General features: G+C 42.9%; 1 protein-coding gene across 2 annotated transcripts in view; it reads left to right on the forward strand.

The window, feature by feature from the left end:
* LOC137412462 (cysteine-rich with EGF-like domain protein 2-A) overlaps nt 1–21,623 on the forward strand; it is an 88,291-nt gene that overhangs the window by 60,058 nt on the left and 6,610 nt on the right. The window contains exons 8-10 of one of the 2 annotated variants that reach the window (XM_078775419.1): nt 4,795–4,890; nt 5,804–5,938; nt 7,462–10,323. In XM_078775419.1, the coding sequence (XP_078631545.1) occupies nt 4,795–4,890; nt 5,804–5,938; nt 7,462–7,673 (443 nt within the window). In that variant the 3' untranslated portion in view covers nt 7,674–10,323. Of the gene's footprint in view, nt 1–4,794; nt 4,891–5,803; nt 5,939–7,461; nt 10,324–21,623 lie in introns of those variants that run through there. The other variant, XM_078775420.1, reaches the window with a different exon arrangement.

Consider the following 21,623-nt stretch of genomic DNA (forward strand, 5'->3'; position numbering starts at 1 on the left):
AGATATACTACATATATATCTTTTTGGTGGGGGGAGGGAGGGGGCTATGACAGACCCCTCCTTTTTAGGTGGAGGGGGGGATGAGAAGAAGATAAAATTTACCCGTGCAAAGCATGCTTTAACCACAGTGGACGAAGGTAAAAAAAAAAAAAAGAAGTAAATTGTAATACCCTCTAACCTCAGTGTTGCACAGGTAAAAAAGGAAATTGTAATTCCCTCTAATAGTCAGGTTCACTATGTTAACAAATATAATTTCGTTCAAAATTTTGGGAAATTAGCAAACCTGTACATTTTTGGAATCAGAGCATGGAGAATCCGAAAATCAATGTTGGCATTTGCACAGACACCTGCATGGCCGCCATTTTGGATTTTCAAAATGGCCACCATAAAATACGTATTTTGCGCTCTCTCGGCTTCTAGTCAACCTAGAAATTTAATTAAATATGCTAATCCTATGTTTTCTGGGTCAAGGAATCCAATAAAGGCCTCAAAATAGTGCTCAGGATTATAGAAAAGCAACAAACAAAGGTAATTGAAAACCATTGTCTTTATATTTGTGATATAACTGTATTACATAATACATGATATTGCAAGTCCTTTGAAGTTATAGGTATGGGTTTATAAAGCAAGAATGCAGCCTTGTTAGTATCAGATTGAACTATAAGTCCTATACACAGGATCTACTAGGTCTATACCGTTCAGGAATATGCTTTTACAGATCTTCATCACTGTCCTGAGTGTCACCTGGAAAGTCCTAAAAGTGAAGCAAGTGTTAGGATTAGAAGTCTAATGATCCCACCAATGGTTTTCTTGACCCAGAAAACGTAGGAATAGCATATTTAAATAAGATTCTAGGTTGACTCGAAGCTGAGATAGCGCAAATTATGTATTTTATGGCGGCCATTTTGAAAATCCAAAATGGCGGCCATGCAGGTGTCCATGCAAATGCCAACATTAATTTTTGGATTCCTCATGCTCTGAATATTCCAAAAATGTATAGTTTTGCTAATCTCCAAAATTTTTGAATGAAAAAACATAGTGAACCTGATTACAACCTCAGTGTTTCCCGGGTAAAAAAGGAAATTGTAATACCCTCTGCCACCAACACCAGGTGGCGCTACACGGTACACATTTACATAGATAAATTTATGCCCCTCCCCCAGTCCCCCACACCCCCACATGAGGCCACGGCCACAAAGCCTATGTTACCCCCCAGACAAAGTTGTATTTGTATTTGTACCCCGAGTAAAGTATATCAGTGTTTATAGCTGGAGTACCCGGCGTTGCTCAAGCGAAAAAGACCCTCGAATATCCCTAAGACCCTCCAATATCCCTAAGTCCCTCCAATATCCCTAAGTCCCTCCAATATCCCTAAGTCCCTCCAATATCCCTAAGTCCCTCCAATATCCCTAAGTCCCTCCAATATCCCTAAGTCCCTCCAATATCCCTAAGTCCCTCCAATATCCCTAAGTCCCTCCAATATCCCTAAGTCCCTCCAATATCCCTAGGTCCCTCCAATATCCCTAGGTCCCTCCAATATCCCTAGGTCCCTCCAATATCCCTAGGTCCCTCCAATATCCCTAGGTCCCTCCAATATCCCTAGGTCCCTCCAATATCCCTAGGTCCCTCCAATATCCCTAGGTCCCTCCAATATCCCTAGGTCCCTCCAATATCCCTAGGTCCCTCCAATATCCCTAGGTCCCTCCAATATCCCTAGGTCCCTCCAATATCCCTAGGTCCCTCCAATATCCCTAGGTCCCTCCAATATCCCTAGGTCCCTCCAATATCCCTAGGTCCCTCCAATATCCCTAGGTCCCTCCAATATCCCTAGGTCCCTCCAATATCCCTAGGTCCCTCCAATATCCCTAGGTCCCTCCAATATCCCTAGGTCCCTCCAATATCCCTAGGTCCCTCCAATATCCCTAGGTCCCTCCAATATCCCTAGGTCCCTCCAATATCCCTAGGTCCCTCCAATATCCCTAGGTCCCTCCAATATCCCTAGGTCCCTCCAATATCCCTAGGTCCCTCCAATATCCCTAGGTCCCTCCAATATCCCGAGGTCCCTCCAATATCCCTAAGTCCCTCCAATATCCCTAAGTCCCTCCAATATCCCTAAGTCCCTCCAATATCCCTAAGTCCCTCCAATATCCCTAAGTCCCTCCAATATCCCTAAGTCCCTCCAATATCCCTAAGTCCCTCCAATATCCCTAAGTCCCTCCAATATCCCTAAGTCCCTCCAATATCCCTAAGTCCCTCCAATATCCCTAAGTCCCTCCAATATCCCTAAGTCCCTCCAATATCCCTAAGTCCCTCCAATATCCCTAAGTCCCTCCAATATCCCTAAGTCCCTCCAATATCCCTAAGTCCCTCCAATATCCCTAAGTCCCTCCAATATCCCTAAGTCCCTCCAATATCCCTAAGTCCCTCCAATATCCCTAAGTCCCTCCAATATCCCTAAGTCCCTCCAATATCCCTAAGTCCCTCCAATATCCCTAAGTCCCTCCAATATCCCTAAGTCCCTCCAATATCCCTAAGTCCCTCCAATATCCCTAAGTCCCTCCAATATCCCTAAGTCCCTCCAATATCCCTAAGTCCCTCCAATATCCCTAAGTCCCTCCAATATCCCTAAGTCCCTCCAATATCCCTAAGTCCCTCCAATATCCCTAAGTCCCTCCAATATCCCTAAGTCCCTCCAATATCCATAAGTCCCTCCAATATCCCTAAGTCCCTCCAATATCCCTAAGTCCCTCCAATATCCCTAAGTCCCTCCAATATCCCTAAGTCCCTCCAATATCCCTAAGTCCCTCCAATATCCCTAAGTCCCTCCAATATCCCTAAGTCCCTCCAATATCCCTAAGTCCCTCCAATATCCCTAAGTCCCTCCAATATCCCTAAGTCCCTCCAATATCCCTAAGTCCCTCCAATATCCCTAAGTCCCTCCAATATCCCTAAGTCCCTCCAATATCCCTAAGTCCCTCCAATATCCCTAAGTCCCTCCAATATCCCTAAGTCCCTCCAATATCCCTAAGTCCCTCCAATATCCCTAAGTCCCTCCAATATCCCTAAGTCCCTCCAATATCCCTAAGTCCCTCCAATATCCCTAAGTCCCTCCAATATCCCTAAGTCCCTCCAATATCCCTAAGTCCCTCCAATATCCCTAAGTCCCTCCAATATCCCTAAGTCCCTCCAATATCCCTAAGTCCCTCCAATATCCCTAAGTCCCTCCAATATCCCTAAGTCCCTCCAATATCCCTAAGTCCCTCCAATATCCCTAAGTCCCTCCAATATCCCTAAGTCCCTCCAATATCCCTAAGTCCCTCCAATATCCCTAAGTCCCTCCAATATCCCTAAGTCCCTCCAATATCCCTAAGTCCCTCCAATATCCCTAAGTCCCTCCAATATCCCTAAGTCCCTCCAATATCCCTAAGTCCCTCCAATATCCCTAAGTCCCTCCAATATCCCTAAGTCCCTCCAATATCCCTAAGTCCCTCCAATATCCCTAAGTCCCTCCAATATCCCTAAGTCCCTCCAATATCCCTAAGTCCCTCCAATATCCCTAAGTCCCTCCAATATCCCTAAGTCCCTCCAATATCCCTAAGTCCCTCCAATATCCCTAAGTCCCTCCAATATCCCTAAGTCCCTCCAATATCCCTAAGTCCCTCCAATATCCCTAAGTCCCTCCAATATCCCTAAGTCCCTCCAATATCCCTAAGTCCCTCCAATATCCCTAAGATCCTCTAATGTCCCTAAAACCCTGTTACTCCTAAGACCTTTTGGACTCGACAAACCTTTAAGACCCTATAGACCCACTAAGATCCCTACTGCCAATATTGTTATATTCCTGTTATACCCTTTCGACCGTTGGACTCCTTTCTACCATTTAGACCTTCAGAGCATTTGACCTTTACAACTTTTCAGTCCTTTGACCTTTACACATTTAGAAGTACATCGTCTCGACCTTTTATTTGCAATCAACAACATTTAATTTACTACATCCTTCCATTTATTTGCCACACAAAATACACTGCACAAAACAAGTCCTGGCGAGGGTGTGCAATCTCTGATTGCTCTTTCTTGTTTAATTTGAAGCAAATACCACACGTCGCTTCACTGACAGGAATATTGAGAGGTGGAGGGAAGAGAAGGAGAAGGAGTAGGAGGGGGAGGTGGATGAGAGCGGGTGAGAAGGGGGGAGGGGGATGGGAGCGGGTGAGAAGGGGGGAGGGGTCACAAATTGGTGTTTGCAGTTTTGCCACCTCTGCCCATACCCAAACCTTTTCTTTCTTTTTTTCTCTTTTTTTTTCCTCTCGCTTTCTTTTTGCATCACAAACCTTCCTGGGAGTTTCCTGAATTCACCATCATTGGTTTCATTTAGATTCGTCAATCTGTTATCAAGTTATAGCACAACCAAAAAAACAGACAGACATGGTTCCTCTCTTCTAATATAGATTACTGGTCTGGGGAAATTCAATGAAATACTATGATAATGAAATTTTTGTTGACAATAAATCACGACAACCTCAACATATGATCTTCACAAAACATATTACTCGATCACTCCCAGGGAAAACCCAGGCAGTTTACAAGCAACATACTCACTTGAGGCCTGAGCACGGAGTTGTAATAAATCTGTGTAAAGCAATGTTTTTAATAACAGGTGCACAATCTTGCACATGAAACACCACAATGACCACAAATCACTCAAACCTCAACATACGATCTTCACAATATGTTGAATTCTTTCGATCTCACCATGTTGAATGTACTTGTATCTGCTTGCATTTTTTTATGCAGATTGCGATGAGTCGTGTGTTGGTTGCACTGCTCCAGGAAATGATAGATGTGCGCGGTGTAAGCGAGGATACCATTTGGAGGAAGACCAGTGTGTGGGTGAGTGCTTGATGAAAGATTGCTGTACGGGACGGCCGCACATCCATGGCATTTTGGATGGTGCAGTCTTTCCTGTTGCAATAGTTGATTAGCTGGAGAATTGCCTTATTTTGTTTTTGGATACAGAGTCGAGGCCTGTGGAAGAGCAATAAAACTGAACGGATCAGGATGCAACAGGCCAAAAGGAAAAACAGAGAAAGGGGGACACAGATGGCAGAGTTGAACACCAATATAGAGGGAGACATGGACAAACAATGGATGTGGCGAGGATTTGCTGGGAAGGGCAGTAAGGGAGTATTTTTGTCACTTCCCACTTATCAACCGGCTGATTGTTCATTCAGTTGATTGTCGATTTCAGATCATGGGGATTCCAGGGGGGAGGGGGTCTCCCAGAGCGATTGCCCCCCAAATCAGTCGAGGTCTGAACTACAACCTCAGATGACAGTCGGCCCACTCGGGGCTATTTATTATGTAATGTAGTGATGTTGGCGGATTTGAAAGCATACGGAAGATGACCAAGTGCAAATGACAGGGTGAAAATGTAATGTGTTTTAGCTCTTCTATGAATCTGTTTTGTCTCTCAAATTCTCTCTCATATGGTCTTTAATTTTTCATGTCACCTTTACTTGACATCAAGCATAACAGTGCAGTGCAAGCAACTCGCACAAGACGGAGCAGTACGAAGACGTGATATTTGGAGATGCGTTAATATGTCAGCCAATCATCAGGCATTACGGTGGCAGATAGCACATTACTATTTACTAATGTATCTATAAATACGATTTCTAATCTGTTTGACTAGTAAACGTTGTAAAATGTTGCCTTGTTTGACTTGGCTTAGTTTGATTCTTCAACTTTTTAAATCATCCTCCGCCATTACACCTGACCATTGTTGCTTTGCTTGACTCCTCAGATGTGGATGAATGCATCAATGCTCCCTGCAAACGAGAGAACGAGGTCTGCGTCAACACAAACGGAGGGTTCCTCTGCGAGTGCGCATATGGATTTCACGACAAAGGCGATCTGTGCGTCAAATCCAAACCATCAGGTTTGAGCAAGCACACATGTCATATGTGACGCTGCATGCTGTTGTTGCTACTGTATCCATGGTTTTTATCAAATTATGCAACTGTTGATGACTCTGCTCCCCCATTCATTCCTGATTCTTCAACCCAGTCATTTTTAACTGTAAGGAGTTTTATCTTTTAACTTGCACCAAGTCAGCTAGAAATTTTATGAGAAAATGGAATGTGAAGTTATGTAAGTATAATTTTAGCCAATATTTTAGTTATTAAAGTTTCTCAATGCAGCACATTTTATACTAGGTGGTATATGGGAATATACGGTTTGAGTAGCTGCACAACGGATTGCTAGAGTAGGTTCATACGACATTCGCGGTTCATACGTTGTGATCTGCTTCTACATTAGCGGCCCTCGTATTCGTGGTTTTTCGCAGGTGCAAAAACATATCTTCCACGAGCTTGCGCGCACAATACAGTTCTAAAACTAGAACGGCACTCAGTAGAGCGCATACCTCCACCAGGCTGAGCAGTTTACGTTTTGTATCCAACTGGTAGGCTGGATCTGGATTTGGACCTGAACCAAAATCTAATCAGCTTGTTGTTATCGCCTAACCATCTCACCCACCTAGTTTTGTCATAATCTGTCCACGGCTTTTTGAAATATCATGTTGTATATTCTTTTTGGCACTATCACTTAATGGTGAAGAATCATTTGAAAAATTAAGTAATTCTCGTATCCGGATTCATATTCGGATCTTCACCAACATCGATTAATCCTCGTCACACACCCAACCTCTCGACCAAGTTTCTTCCGAATCGGTCAACAATTTTTTGAGATATCGTACTATTTATCGCTTTTGGCCCTGTCTCTCGATGGTGAAGAATCGCTTAAGAAAATTTAGTAGCCGGATCCGGATCTTCACCAAAATCGAATCATTTCATCCTTTTTACATACCAAACCTTTCCACCAAATTTCATCTGAATTCGTCCACAACGTTTTGATATCCTGTTCCAAACAGATAAACAGACCTTTGGTGGCAGATGTAACAATCTTCCACCAGCCACACATAAAGGAGCCGTACGTACGCAGGAAACGCATTGATGTTGTACACAAAAAAACTCTCGGCCCTCACTGTCGTTGTGGAAGACCAGGATGAAGGCCTATTTGGCCATCCTGAAGCTACGTCCGTAACACATTTAATTTCCTCCGCTTGTATAGATATGTCATTGAGACAACCGAAGGCTCACAATTATCTATTCTGCAAACTGGAATTAATTCTTAGCCCTTGTTTCCAAGAGTGTAGCTCCCCTTCTAGTACCAAGTGTCACTGATGTTGTGATATAAAGACATGTTGAATGCATGTGCAGTTCTGCCATCCAGCAGTTGTCTCTATACAAATCCCCCAACCACACCCCTGAGTTCAGAAAGGTGAGTGTGGAGAATGAGTTTAGATTTGAATTTGTAGAAACGGGCAGGACATGATGAAACGCTCCCAACTGCCGTCGGGTGAGCGACAGCCACAAGATCGTGTGGTGTGGTGCTGTGCAGGCGAACAAGGCCTGATGGACGAGATCTCGACTGATGAACTAATGGTGCTGAAGCAAATGTTCATCGGGGTGATGCTGTGTGCGCTCGCCACGCTGGCGGCCAAGGGAGACATGGTTTACACATCGTTGCTCATAGGCGCGTTGGCGGCTACGTTCGGCTACTGGCTGTCAGAGCATGGAGATCGCATTATGAATGACATGATTTCACTGTAGTCTGTCTAAAATCGAGAAGGGATCGATTCAAGAAGATGAAAGGAGGGGTATCCTCTCATAAGGAAATGAGAGACAAGGTTGTGTACACTATTGCTGGCTCTCTGACTGCTCACCGAGTTCAACATACCAGTTTGGACACTGGTGCCATACCTACTCAAGTACCAAAACATGTGATGGTGGGTTCTCTCTGCTGTTTTTCTTAACATTTAGAACGATATCTCTATGCATTGTCTGTCCGCACGGTTTTTCTGCCAAATACGTTCTATTGCTTATCGTGGAAAGATTGAATGCTGCACAAATTAGTTCTAACGGAAGTTCGGAACACCGAGCCAAGAATATGTAATTACCTGCGCTTTAATGTGTATTTGTGCGCTCTTGCCATTATTTCCCTGCACATCGTTTCCTGTATCTTCAAACTGAATAGTGCGAGTACGGTGACAAGATAAATTAATGTTGCTGTGCTTGGTGCTGAAAGCTGTCCGATTTGGAGCCGATGCTTGTGAAAGGTCCGTGTCTTCAATATTGATACTGATGGTTAATTCTAACACATGATAGTCACAGTGACTTCCTACTGCCAGGAAACAGCCAATCGTAGAGTTGCGTTACATGTGTCGTGTGGTTTCTTTTGGCATGAGGTTTTTTATTTATTTATTTTTTTTGTTCCATAGTGCAAAAGTTTTGGTTTTTATTTTATTTTTATTTTTTTTGAAATTTGAAATTGAAATTTGGTTTTTAAATTTCTAATTTGATGATATTGTTCAGGCTCAAGAACTGCTGATATCACCATTGCTCAATGTAACCGAGAGCATACTTTTTTTGAGATGGTATATGATGAGCAAACGAGGGACTGTCCAGATTTGATCTTGTGATTCGACTGATCTTTCCTTACCTATTATTGGGGCCGGCAGTACATCTTGGGGTTGTATGCAGTCTCGCCCTTGTATGTGTTAAAGTGGAAACAATGCTGCGACTCTAATATTGTATTATTTGACTTCTGTCTTTTGTTTATCGACATTATCATCCAGTAATTTGATGCAGCACAAGAGCGATTCTCAGCTTGATTGAATACAACCATTCATGTCTGTATACGATCACTCCCCTCTCCCCCCTTCTTACCTCATCCTACTCCCACCTCTCCCCCTCCCATATCGCCACTCCCCCCCAGCACCCCAACAATACCTGTTTGCTTTGTTCATTTCTCGTTTACCATCCTGCACTCAGTCTTTTGTGCTAATTGTATCACTCTGGCTTGTATACCTTCATCTCTATTTTATCAGTGAGTCAATGCATGCTTTGCATTTCCATAATTGTGCTTTATTTGAATGACATCACACTACACATGGTCCCAAACTACATGAAATTTTTGCTTTTTTGTTCTCATCACAAAGTTGATCTCGCTCAGCCACATGCTGGTGTACTTTGGTACCGTGCATGATCTTAGCCTGTATTAGGGCTACAAGGTTTATTGTGCAAATTGATAGCAGACAATCAGAAATATTGAGTATTTTGTCCAATTTTTAAAAAGTCAGAATCAAAAATTTTTCCTAACGTTTTATTGGCCCTGACTATGAAGTTAAACTTTGCCGTTGCTATTGCTTTTCTGTTTAGTTTGCAACCAGTGTCAGATTTATTGACCCCTGTAACAAAGTACAGTATGTTTAATTCTTAAATTTAACATTTGTAACATGACCATGAAGTTAAAAATGAATTTGCAATATATCTTAAAAATAAACTAGAGAGTTTATCCAGTGAATTATTGAGAGAAAAGGACAGGGGTGAGGTCTGCGAGCAGCAAATTTGATTGGTCACGATGACGTAAAATGCCGTAATATCTTGTCAAATTATGTACTACTAAACGGGGTTTGAAAGTGCCTAAAAGGCGATTTGTGTTCTACAGTGTTCAAGTATATAATTCACAAATTGAAATAAAATAAAGGCTGTAGAAAATTTTTTGGGAAGTTTACCACCATTGATGCAGCTTCTTTTACACCACCTTATTTAACATGCTGCATAAGTTATCCGTGCCTGTCCTTTGTGTCCTTTATGACGTCATTAAAAACTACGTTTCCTGTTTGGAATGATTTTCAATCTTGTTTGACTGCCAGACGGACAGAGTACAACAAATTATCTCATTCCTCACTGCACATGTGTGACCGGGCCAAATTCAGAGACAAAGTCCTGTAAAAATACAGGTTCACGTTCCGATTCGTGTTCAAAATATAATGCTCAATTGAAATCAAGTTGTTCCTCGATCATTAAACTGACGTTTGTAGAGTGTAGACAGACAAACAAAGTGAAGCGGTTGTTTAACCACACTTTTTTCTTAGTGTGCATGGGGTAAAACTCCAAATGGTCAAACGAGAGCGATGGGTGGGGGAGAATACACAGAAGAAAAGAAAAAATTGTCTTGTTGACAAAAGGACATTTATGTGCTCCAATGAACATTGTCATAGACATTTCATGTAAATTGTTAGCTATATCTCACAACAACAACAACAACAACAACAACAACAATCTGCATTTTAAAACCAATCTCTATAGATGTATGTTCAGGAAGCTCCTTGGTGTGGTCATTTATTACTTACTGTACCATGATTATTGTTTGTGTGGTGCAAAAAGTTATTCTTGGGAGAATAAATAAAAGAAACAATGTAGTGTGTCTTGGGGATAAAGCAGTGCAATGTTGTATAAAAAGATTGATATTTTAATCTGAAAAATCATCTGTGCTGGTGATACCTTGTATCTGCTCCCCCTTCTTACTCCTCCCTCACCCTCTTTTTGCGTTTGTTGTTTTTTTTGCTGTTACGAGTGGAGTAAGATGGATAAAAAAGGTAAGTGAGGTTCTCTCAATTCTCCTGGTTGCTGCTTGTAGTTTTTCTAGTTTTTGTCCGATAACCCCAAATCGTTTGGAGCTTTAGCTTGGCTAAAAATTTCCCATGGAGAACTGGAAGAGGTCTGTTTGGTATATACAAACATTTATTTTAATTTTGCTGTGAGCAAAATGTCTCATCGGAGCAAATATATATTTGTTATAACAAACAGATGTCAAAATCTCACACCAGCTCTCTCCCACTATGAAATGAAAAGCACAAAACAAGAAGGGGTTCAGCATGTGCAAGCAGAACCTACTTTACATCTCATTCCATTAACTTAAGGGAAAAAAAAAAAATTTGCGGTAGGTTGGGAATGTCATACGGTAGTTCGAACTGCACTTCCTCGTTGGACATGGCGTTTAATGTACCAGGCATGACAGTTTTCCTTAACTTATCTGCAATGAGAAAGATTGGTTACCACAATTAAAAAAATATTTTTAATTCTACAATTTTTTAATAGAAACAAATTATATATTTATAAATACATTTGTTGTTATTTCTATATACGCAATAAATTTTGATTTGCGATAAAAAGATGGATATGAGGCAAGGGTACAGAAGATCAGCTTTTATTTATTGGTATGTCTATGCAAATGTGTTTTACCATTGCAGAACTATAGCACTTTTTATGTTCAATAGTCCCCCCCATTTTAGATAAGCGTAAGATTTGGGACAGATGAACCTAAGTAAGTTAAAGTAGTGTTAAAAAAAAAAACAAAAAAAAAAACACACACACGCACACACAACACCTTTAGAGGCCATTTTTCCCCGCAAGGCGGGGGTTGGCCTTTTTCGGGAACCGTGGTTGTTTTCTGGTCCCCTTTTTGAAGCAATGTTTTACGGCCGGATGCCCTTCCTGACGCCAACCCTTTTTGCCGCCTTTAACAACAAACAGGGAATTACCAGTGAACTGGTACTCAATTAGCCGACCTCGGAAGGATGACAGGCTGAGTCAACCCCCCTGGCGTTAATTCAGCGATCGACCGGGATTCGAACCCAGGATCCTAGGATCCTAAGCCGGCACCCTAGCCGCTAGCCCAACACCAGCACCCAACACCAGGGTAACAAGTTAAAGTAGTGTAATAGTTAGTATTTATACCTGGTGTTGGCCTGATGGTTCGGGCGGCGGGCTTGGGATCCTAAGGTCCTGAGTTTGAATTCCGTCCAGCTGTTGAATTAATACCAGGTGGGGTTGACTCAGCCTGTCATCCTTCCGAGGTCGGTGAAATGAGTACCAGCGTACTGGGTCCTCTCTCAAGGAGGTTGGTGGCAAATTCACAGTATGAAGCAAATGAACACTACTAGGAATTTCAGGAAAGAAGTTGGGGATTGAAGGAGGTGGATTTGGGGTGTTTTAGCGTGGGTAGAAAAGATGAAGGCTTTGGATGGGGGAAGATAAGAGATGGTGGTGAACAGCTGTTTTAAAGACCTGGAGGGGGGAGTGGGACTGAAGAGAGTGTGGGAGATTGTTCCAGAGGTGGGAGAAAAGTCTTGATTTTGGGAGAGAGTCTTGATTTTGGCAGTTTCACCAGAAGAGGTTGCTGGCAGATCTTGTGCATCCTGAAGGAATATTTGGGGGACAGCTGGGGGAGCTAGGCTGGAGCGGAGTCGGTAGAAGACAGCCTACCAAACCTGCCTGTGGTGAGTGAGTGAAGCTCTCAGAATCAGCTTCATCATGGGAGATACTAATGATTCTGAAAGCTTTGGTTTCAACAGCATGAAGCCAAGCTATGTGTGAGGAAGGAGCACCAGCCCAGAGGGAAGAGCAGTATTTCATTGAGCTGCGGATGAAAGTTTGTATGTGGTGAGGAGCTCAAGTACGCAAGGAAGGACTTCTCACAACGAAGGATGCCCAGTGGACGACTGGCTTTGGAGGCCAGCTTGGAAATGTGGTTTCCCCAGGAAAGATCATGGCAGATAGTCAGACCCAAAAGCTTGAGTGACAGCACTTCTTGGAGAAGATTGTTGAGAAAGTAGATGGGAGGGTTGTCCAGATGGTCTTTTGGGAGAGACGTAGTGAGTGTGGGATTTGTCAGGATTGAAAGACATGTTCCACTTGTTTGACCAGTTTGTGGTTTTGTCTGGGTCTGCAGAGAGTGAAGAGGCTGCTGCTGCTGATCTGACGGTTGAGATATGGAGCAGCAGAGAGTGGCGTCATCAGCAAGGAGATAGAGAGGATTTTCCAGAGAGTCAGAGAGATCATTAATGAAGACCAGAAAAAGCACAGGGCCCAGAACACTACCTTGGGGAACTCCAGCCTGGACAAGAAGGGGAGATGAGAGAATTCCATTCAGGGCCAAATGTTGACTCTGACCGGAGAGGAAGTCTGCAAGCCATGCGTGGAGATTACCATGGATACCATAAGAGGAGCGTTTGGAGAGCAGGGCAGGGTGCCAGACCGTATCGAAGGCACGAGATATGTCAAGGGAGACAGCTCTGATTTCCTGTTTGTTTGTTTTGGGGGTTTCCTGAATTTAGTACCCTCTTCAGCAAATGCGATGCATGCTCCATGTCGAAAATCTTCCACTTTTCCCCCCTGATGAATTCCATGGTTGTTCACAGTGTGTTTTGGGTCATTGTCTTGCTGCATGGTGAAGCACTGCTAAATGAGTTTGGAGACATTTTCTTGTACATAGGCAGAGAAAATGTCTCTGTACACTTCCGAATATATTCTGCTGCTGCCATTATTAGTTACATCATCAATAATGATGAGCGAGCCAGTTCCAGAGGCACCCATGCAGGCCTAAGCCAGGACACTACCTCCAACATGCTTCACAGATGAGGCAGTGTGCTTTGGATCATATGCAGTTCCTTCCTTTCTCCACACGTTCACCTTTCCATCGCTTTAATAACGGGTTAGCTTGGTCTCATTTGTTCATAAAACTTTGTTCCAGAACTCTACTGGTTCATATCTGTACTTATTGGCAAATTATAATCTGGCATTTCTATTTTTGGTGCAGCTGAGAGGTTTGCATCTTGCGGTGTGAATGAATGAATGAATGATCGTTTTAAGGCCATTTTCCCCGCTAGAGCGGGGGTTAGCCTTGCGGGCCCCATGACAATCGTGGTTCCCTGTTTGAGGCAATGTTTTTATGGCCGGATGCCCTTCCTGACGCCAACCCTTGGTCGCCTCTTACGATGCGCAGGGATACGGTGTACCTATTCTAAATAGTTAATTACAAAGGTGTAGCCTTTGTAATTCTGCTGTCGAAGTCTTCTGTGAACGGTAGATTGTGATACTCTCACCCCTGCACTCTGGAGGTTGGTGGTGATGTCACTGAGAGTTTTAGGGTTTTTTTCACAGCTCTGATTTTTTTTTTTCTGTTATCAACTGCAGTTGTTTTCCTTGGCCGACCTGGTCATGGTCTATTGCTAGGTACGTTAGTGGTTTTGTTTCTTTTTTTGAGATATTTCAACTTGTTATATTTGCTATTACCAATTTTTGTGCTGTGGTTATAATTTAATAATTGTTTTTTCAGCTTCCAAATTGCTTGCTTCTCTTTCATACAGTTATCTGGTCTTCATGTTGGTTTATGTCTACCGACTCCAAAGGCAAATCCAAAGGCTAAAACCAAGACTAGACATTCACAGCTCTTATGTATGAGCAATCAATGCAACAAGAAACACCTGTCAGTCATTTGTTGCAATACTTATGCTTACTTAACGAGGCGAACTGGACATAAAAAGTGCTATTGTTGTACAATGGTAAAACATATGTCATACTAAAATACGCAATTTGGTGTCTCTGTGTCTGTCTGTCTGATGATTTTTGACTGCGATACATTCGATCGTTACTTATCCCATCTCAACCAAACTTGACAGGAGGACTAAGGGTCACATGATGAAGGTTGTAACGCATTCATTTGCCCCCCTCCCAAGGGTTGTTTCCCCACCAATGTTGTTGTGTGTTGAGGTGTATATCCGTGTTAAGATAGCTTTACCGTGGCGTTTTTCCAAGGCCGCTACGAATAACAAAAGCATAATATTAATGTTATTACAAAACAATATTAATACTAATAATGTTCCACATCCCCAAGGGTTTTTTTTCCCTCCTTGAACAAATGTCGTGTCCACGTTTATAAATAGCTTATCGTGGCGTTTTCATGTGAGCAATGGGCCAACAGCCTCTACTAGAAGTAAAAATATTATGCACCACAAACACATACGATTACCTTTTTAAACAGTGGCTAATGTTGTTTATAACACTAAACAAATAAATTGGGAGGAATCTGGACATCAGTCTATGCTTATAACGTCGCCAAACGCACCTGATTGAAGATCTGCTGTAGTCTATATACCTCACAAGGGTTAATAACACGGACCCTTCCTGCCGCTTCCATGGAGTTCTTCCAAGGAGTTTTTCATGGAAAAACTTGGAATAAAAACTTTCCACAAAATTAAAGATGACCTGTACTGTTGCCTCATATTCATACTTTGATCTCAAACCCAAAATTCTTGAGTATGGAGCAATAATAAATTTTTATATATATGGAGGGAGGAGTGGGAAATTGCATGACACGGACTTTGGTTGTTTTATTTATATATATATATATATATATATATATATATATATATATATATATATATATATATACATACTAGCTTGGCTCGGCTCGCTTAGAGTCCCTTTATAGAGAGAGTAGCGACAACTAACGATTTGATGCCATTTTGAGTCCATTCAGTGCGGAGCCGCCGTATGGCGCTAGTGCATTGAACCGTGTATTCCATTATGTTCTCTATGTATGAGAGATGGGAATGGTCTTTTCCATGTTGATAATGAACGAATTATGTGAAGATGACAAAATAGAAGATTTATGACAACTAAGAGCCATATGATAAAGAAGAAAATCACAGAGCTGGTTGTGATTTAACAGTCACAGACATTTAGAACCATGACAAAGAATGAATGAACTAGACAGGTACACGTGCTGCTTATTTCAGCCTCATTTTAATTTCAGGGAGGCGAGAGCGAGACTCGAACTCTCACCTCCCTGCTTATACATGTACATGTACAATACAATGTTAAGAGTTATCTTTGTATTTCTGCAGTTGTTTGACCTTGTTTATCGTGTGTGGGTATATATTTGTGTTTGTTTAATTTTCATATTTAAATTATTAATCTAAACTTTGCTGCATGTTGCCGATCATATATTAATCCCACCAAAAATAGATTAGCCCCCCCAGCCCCCTCTTTCCCTCTCTCTCTCTCTCACTCTCTCTCACTCTCTCACTCTCTCTCACTCTCTCTCACTCTCTCTCACACTCTCTCACTCTCTCACACACACACACACACACACACACACACACACACACACACACACACACACACACACACACACACACACACACACATATGTGCTAATGCACACACATACAAATTATAAATTGAAAGTCACAAACACAAGTTAATGTCCTCACACATTCAAATCAACAGACACAAATACATACATTCAATGCATGCCCCCCCCCCCCCCTTTCTCAGTTGTGGCATACAACTGTATCACTGGCATGAATTGGTTTCTAGCAAATTCTTTCTGAAGCATCATTGAAAATTTTGAATGACAATAATCCTATCTTCCATGTGAAAGTCCAAAAAAAAAAAAAAAAATTATTATTTGTTTTACGAAGGTCTCAGAGACCATTGTGAAAGGCTTTGAACTCATTTACGATTAATACTCAAACCGTGAACCTGTAACCTTCCACTTTTATAGCAAATTACATAATTTTGTTAAAAACAAAGCATGTCATTCACTTGTTGGAGTACTAACTACCACAGGCAGGAAAGTGCCTTTAGCAGAGGGCATTGGTACATGTATATAAACAACAATTTGTAAGTTTTGATTCATGTACCTCAAAACAGAGTATACAACTATACGTGCTCAAATTCTCGTCATTCATAAAGAGCTCCTTTGCGAGATATTCATACAGTACATTTATTTAATTTGCAACCAATATTACAATCATTCCCTCTCAGAAATATCATGTTGAAATGTATGTTAGTCCATAGCTTTAAAATAACTTGGATATCTGTATTATTCCCTGTTGAAATAACATATTAGAGAAAATGTTAATGATGTAGCGGTTACCGCTGGATGCACACAATCGCCTTGCACCGGCCAGAACACGGCCAGACGCGCCTCTCCGGGGCATGCCCGGACTCACTGTTCCCGGGCACGCCCGAACCTCCCGGGCACGCCCGGTCTCGTCTTTCCCGGGCATGCCCGCTCTCGCCTTTCCAGGGCTCGCCCAGAGCGTCCGGGCATGCCCGCTATTGCCTTTTCAGGGCTCGCCCAGAGCGTCCGGGCATGCCCGCTATCGCCTTTCCAGGGCTCGCCCAGAGCGTCCGGGCATGCCCGCTATCGCCTTTCCAGGGCTCGTCCAGAGCGCCCGGGCATGCCCAGCCTCGACTTGCCAGGCCGCAGCCAAACACGCCCGGGCAGGTCCAGACTCGCCTTTCCAAGGCTCGCCCTTGACACCCGGGCATGCCCGGTATAGCTTTTGCCGGGCAAACTTCCCGACATAAATGTGTATATATATTGCTGCCCGATAAACGGGCTTGTCAGAATACCTGAGCTGTTTTGTTTCAATAAAGCAACTCGGACGAATTCCGTCTTTGGTCGCGTCAATTCTTTCGACTCGCGTTGGAGCGCAATTCCTTCAATGATAACATTTTCAAAATGATTATTTAGTCCAATTATCCACGTAAGTTGCTAGCTTGTAGGTGTACAGCACATTGCAGTCCTGCAACTTAAGTCCAATGGAAATATCTATTTCACTTTTGCAGCCAATTGTCTCATTGCCATGCTCTTGCTGCCAAGTTCACCCCCCTTCTTTGCTTGTGCAGCTTGTTGCCTGCGTTGATGTGTCTTTTTCTTACAAAAGATGTGTAGGCGTGTGTTGATGAATTTTGTAAGCAGTTTGGCTTTCAGATTGTGGCACGTTGGGAAGTGAACATCTCTCGTTATCTGCTCTGCTCTCTCCACAAACATTGTTGCGACGTTCTTTTCAGCCATGAAAGCATCCTGTGCACCACGAAACATGGCCTCCACAGTTACCAACATGTTGATCACTTTTTCTGAAACATGAACAAGACACCCTTGCTTATACTCTTTCAGTACAGTAAGCTCTGCAGCTTGGTTAACTTCTTCACCTTCAGCAACAATCACCTGGCTAATGCAGTCATCACACGTCTTCTGGTTTTTCCTTATACTGTGAACACAGTAGCCAGCAAGGTTGTACAAGCTATCGTGCTCAGGTTGAGACAGCTCCTGCACGTCTTGGATATCTGGAATGACAAGGCCCTGTAGATTTTCCTCGGACGGTACTCTCACTTTCTATTTGTTCTATTTGTGCACCCACAGGCGCTACAACCTGTCATTTTGTCGTAAAATCGATGTAAAACACGAATGAGAACGCTGCGTACAGCGGGAACGTTAAAACGCTGACCGATATGCGTCCGATCCTGATCCTGTCCGCGATGGACTCAAAATGGCTCCACGCAATCATGTGACTAGATTTTTCCGGACCCTCTATGTCGCAACTCTGTATATAAAGGGACTCTAGGCTCGCTGCGCTCGCCTCACCAAGCGTCGATACTGAGGAACGGGCTTGTTTTAGCTGAGGATAATGACTGTACCTGAGTTGCTGTGTTGTCATGATTTACACCAATCATATTACAAACAATTATTTTGCACAAATTTATTTGTAGTGTTTGTGATATTACATTTTTATAAACAATTTAGGTTGAAAAAATGTATAAAATTCAAAAAAGAACCCCTCAGCACATACATACGGAAGGGGTAGGTGCAGACTGGAAGTTTGGGACGATTACACCTCACCACCACGTAATTCAAAACACCTCACCACCAAGTAATTTAAAACACCTCACAGCCAAAAAACACGTAATAAAAACACCTCACCACCAAGTAATTCAAAACACCTCACCACCACGTAATTCAAAACACCTCATCACCAACTAATTCAAAACACCTCATCACCAACTAATTCAAAACACCTCACCACCACATAATTAAAAAGACCTCACCACCACGTAATTATAAATACCTCACCACCCACGTAATTCAAAACACCTCACCACCATGTGAATTAAAAACACCGCACCACCATGTGATTTAAAAACACCTCACCACCCACGTAATTCAAAACACCTCACCACCATGTGAATTAAAAACACCCCACCACCATGTTATTTTAAAAACACATCACCACCACATAATTCAAATACCTCACCATCACATAATTCAAAATACCTCACCACCACGTGATTCAAAACCACCACAACGTTATTAAAAACACTTCACAACCACGGAAACAAAAGTTTGAGGGAGTCGTTAAGTGACAACACAGACACTGCCCAGATGTGTAGATATATCGATAAATGACTGTACCCGAGTTGCCGTTTTGTCATGGTTTAAACCAATCATAATTCAAACAATTATTTTGCACAAATGTATTTGTAATATATGTGATATCACATTTTATAAACAATTGAAGTTGAAAACGTAGGTTGAAAAAAAAAAATTCCCGAAAAAATTCCAAAAAACAAAAATTTGGAAAAAAAACAAAAAGAATACCCTTAGGACATACCGACGGGAGAGATATGTGCATACCAGAAGTTTGGAACGATATTACAAAAGTTTGAGAAAGTAGTTCAGTGACGACACAACACAAGACAACACAACACAGGACAGGACAGACGCTGCACAAATATATATATATTAATGTGTTCAAAAAGTGTGTTCAAAAAGTATCCGACCTTTATTTTTCGTGCGTAAAAAAAAAAGGAGCTAGGGAGATGTTGATTGGTGCACGTATGTAGGCGATCCTAATGCACACGCGTGAATTTTTTCCCACCTGCAGAAGCTGTCATTCGACAGCAGACCGCCGATGAGTGAGGACATGTAAGTGAGCGCCGTCGGATTTTCGTTTTTGACAAAATGACGGAAAAACTTGAACAACGCTACTGCATCAAATTTTGTGTAAAGCTTGGCGATTCCCAAGTGGAAACGATCCGCAAGATTCAACACCGTTCATTCCATTATGAAGGAGGATTTGGGCTTCAGGAGAATCTCAGCGAAGTTCGTACCAAAGCTGCCAAAGCTCTCCGGCCTTGCACCCCCAGCTCTCTCTGTGCTCTGTCCCCCAAATATTCCTACAGGTCGCACAAGATCTGCCAGCAACCCTCTGATGGTTAAACTGCCGAAATCTCGGCTCTCTGCTCACCTTCACTCTTTCATTCCTCTTTTCTCCCGCCTCTGGAACAAACTCCCTCACTCCCTTCAATCCCACTCCTCCCTCCAGGTCTTTAAAACAGCTGTTCACCACCATCTCTTATCTTCCCCCATCCAAAACCTTGATCTTTTCTACCCCCGCTAATTCACCCCAGATCCACCTTGTTTGAAATTCCAACTTCTTTCCTGGAAGTCCTGGCAGTGTCCATATGTTTTATACCTCTCCCACCGCCCCCTTCCCATGCCCCCCCCCCCCCACCAAAGCCCTCGCCCTCTCTCAGATCTCTCGATGTCTCCATGTCTCTCGGTCCCTGCTCTCAAATGTTGTGTTTGTGTCCTTCCCCCTCTCTCACGAACTTGTCTACCGCTCCCGATGTTATATGTTTTATGTGTCGGTTTGTCTTTCTGTGTGATTAATGTTCGCTCTTTCACGAGCCTCGATCTTGTATACAAAAAAAAAAAAGAAAAAAAAAAAAAAGAACAAGACTGGACCCAAAACACTGCGTTGGGGAACTCTAGCTTCCCAATGGGAGAGGAGAGGGTTCTTTTGATGGCAACACGTTGAACGTGCGAGTGGAGGAAGTCATAAACGCAGGAATGGAGGAAGCCTTTTATGCCACAGGCAGAGAGCTCGGACAGGCAAAGCAGGATGCCAGACTGTGTCGAATGCCTGAGATATGTCAAGGGAAATAGGCTAAACCTCTTGTTGAGATTGAGGGCTTTTAAGCATTCCTGAGAGGAGTAGAAGTATGTCCAGATTTGTGATAGACGGAATCTAAACTGATGGTCATAGATCAGTTTGTTTAAAAGCAGGAAAGATGACATCGGAAGCAATGATAGATTCCATGACTTGGTTGTATTTGGAAGTAAACTCCCTCGCCTGTGGTTGGTGAGGTCTGTTCTTTTTACACCCTTGTGGACTGGAGTGATGTTTGCTTTCTTGTATGTAGAGGGGGTGAGAATGGCCAAGCAGCATTTGAGAACATCGGCATTGATGCCATCTGGGCCCGTCACCAAAGCTGCACAGAACTTCTCCACCCACTTTCTCAGATGAGAAGGACACAGAGTCCAGTAGACACTGGGTACGTCTGTGTGAGAGGGAACGGGTAAACTCACCCATCCCGATGGTGGTGAACCTAAGGTGGTAAACGCACCCATCGGGATACATGAGATTGGGTACATGAGATTTGGAGGCAAAGGCAGAGTTTAGACATTCTGCCTTATCTCAGGCAGATTCTTCAGTACGTTCATTTGAGGTGAGGGGTGGGATGGATGGGACACACCAGAGACTTGACAAGGTGCCACCATGGCTTTGAGGAAGGAGACTAGTTGGAGAGTTCAGCCTTGATATTTGCAAGATCATGTTTTCTGGCTTGCCTCATGATGGACACACTTGTTGCGGGCCTTATGGAATGAACCAAAGTTACCCTCAGTTGGGTTACCATTTCAAGCTGAGAAAGCAAGCTGTTTGACTGCAACCACCTCCCCCACAATATTCAGTGTTCCAGAGTCATGATGATGGATAGGAAAGTCGCAGATGGGATTTGGACAAACCGGTGCATGATCATTATCAGGTGCTATGGAGATGGTAGTCCAATCCTTTTGGGAGATAGCAGATTGAAGTCCCTGCCAGTTGGCTTGTCATATACTGACAGTCCCTGCCAGAACAGTCATATACTCTACTGCATCATTGAGGTTGCTCCCTTACAATGGCCATCTTCCTTTGGGAGAATACAAAAAGGCAGTTCGTTTTGTAAGGAGACCTTTGGAGGAGAAACAACCAATAACAACACCGCTGTCACCTTGTCACTGTCACTTTGTACCTA

This window comes from Myxine glutinosa, chromosome 4, assembly GCF_964187855.1.
Source record: "Myxine glutinosa chromosome 4, kmMyxGlut1.1, whole genome shotgun sequence".
NCBI lineage: Eukaryota > Metazoa > Chordata > Myxini > Myxiniformes > Myxinidae > Myxine > Myxine glutinosa.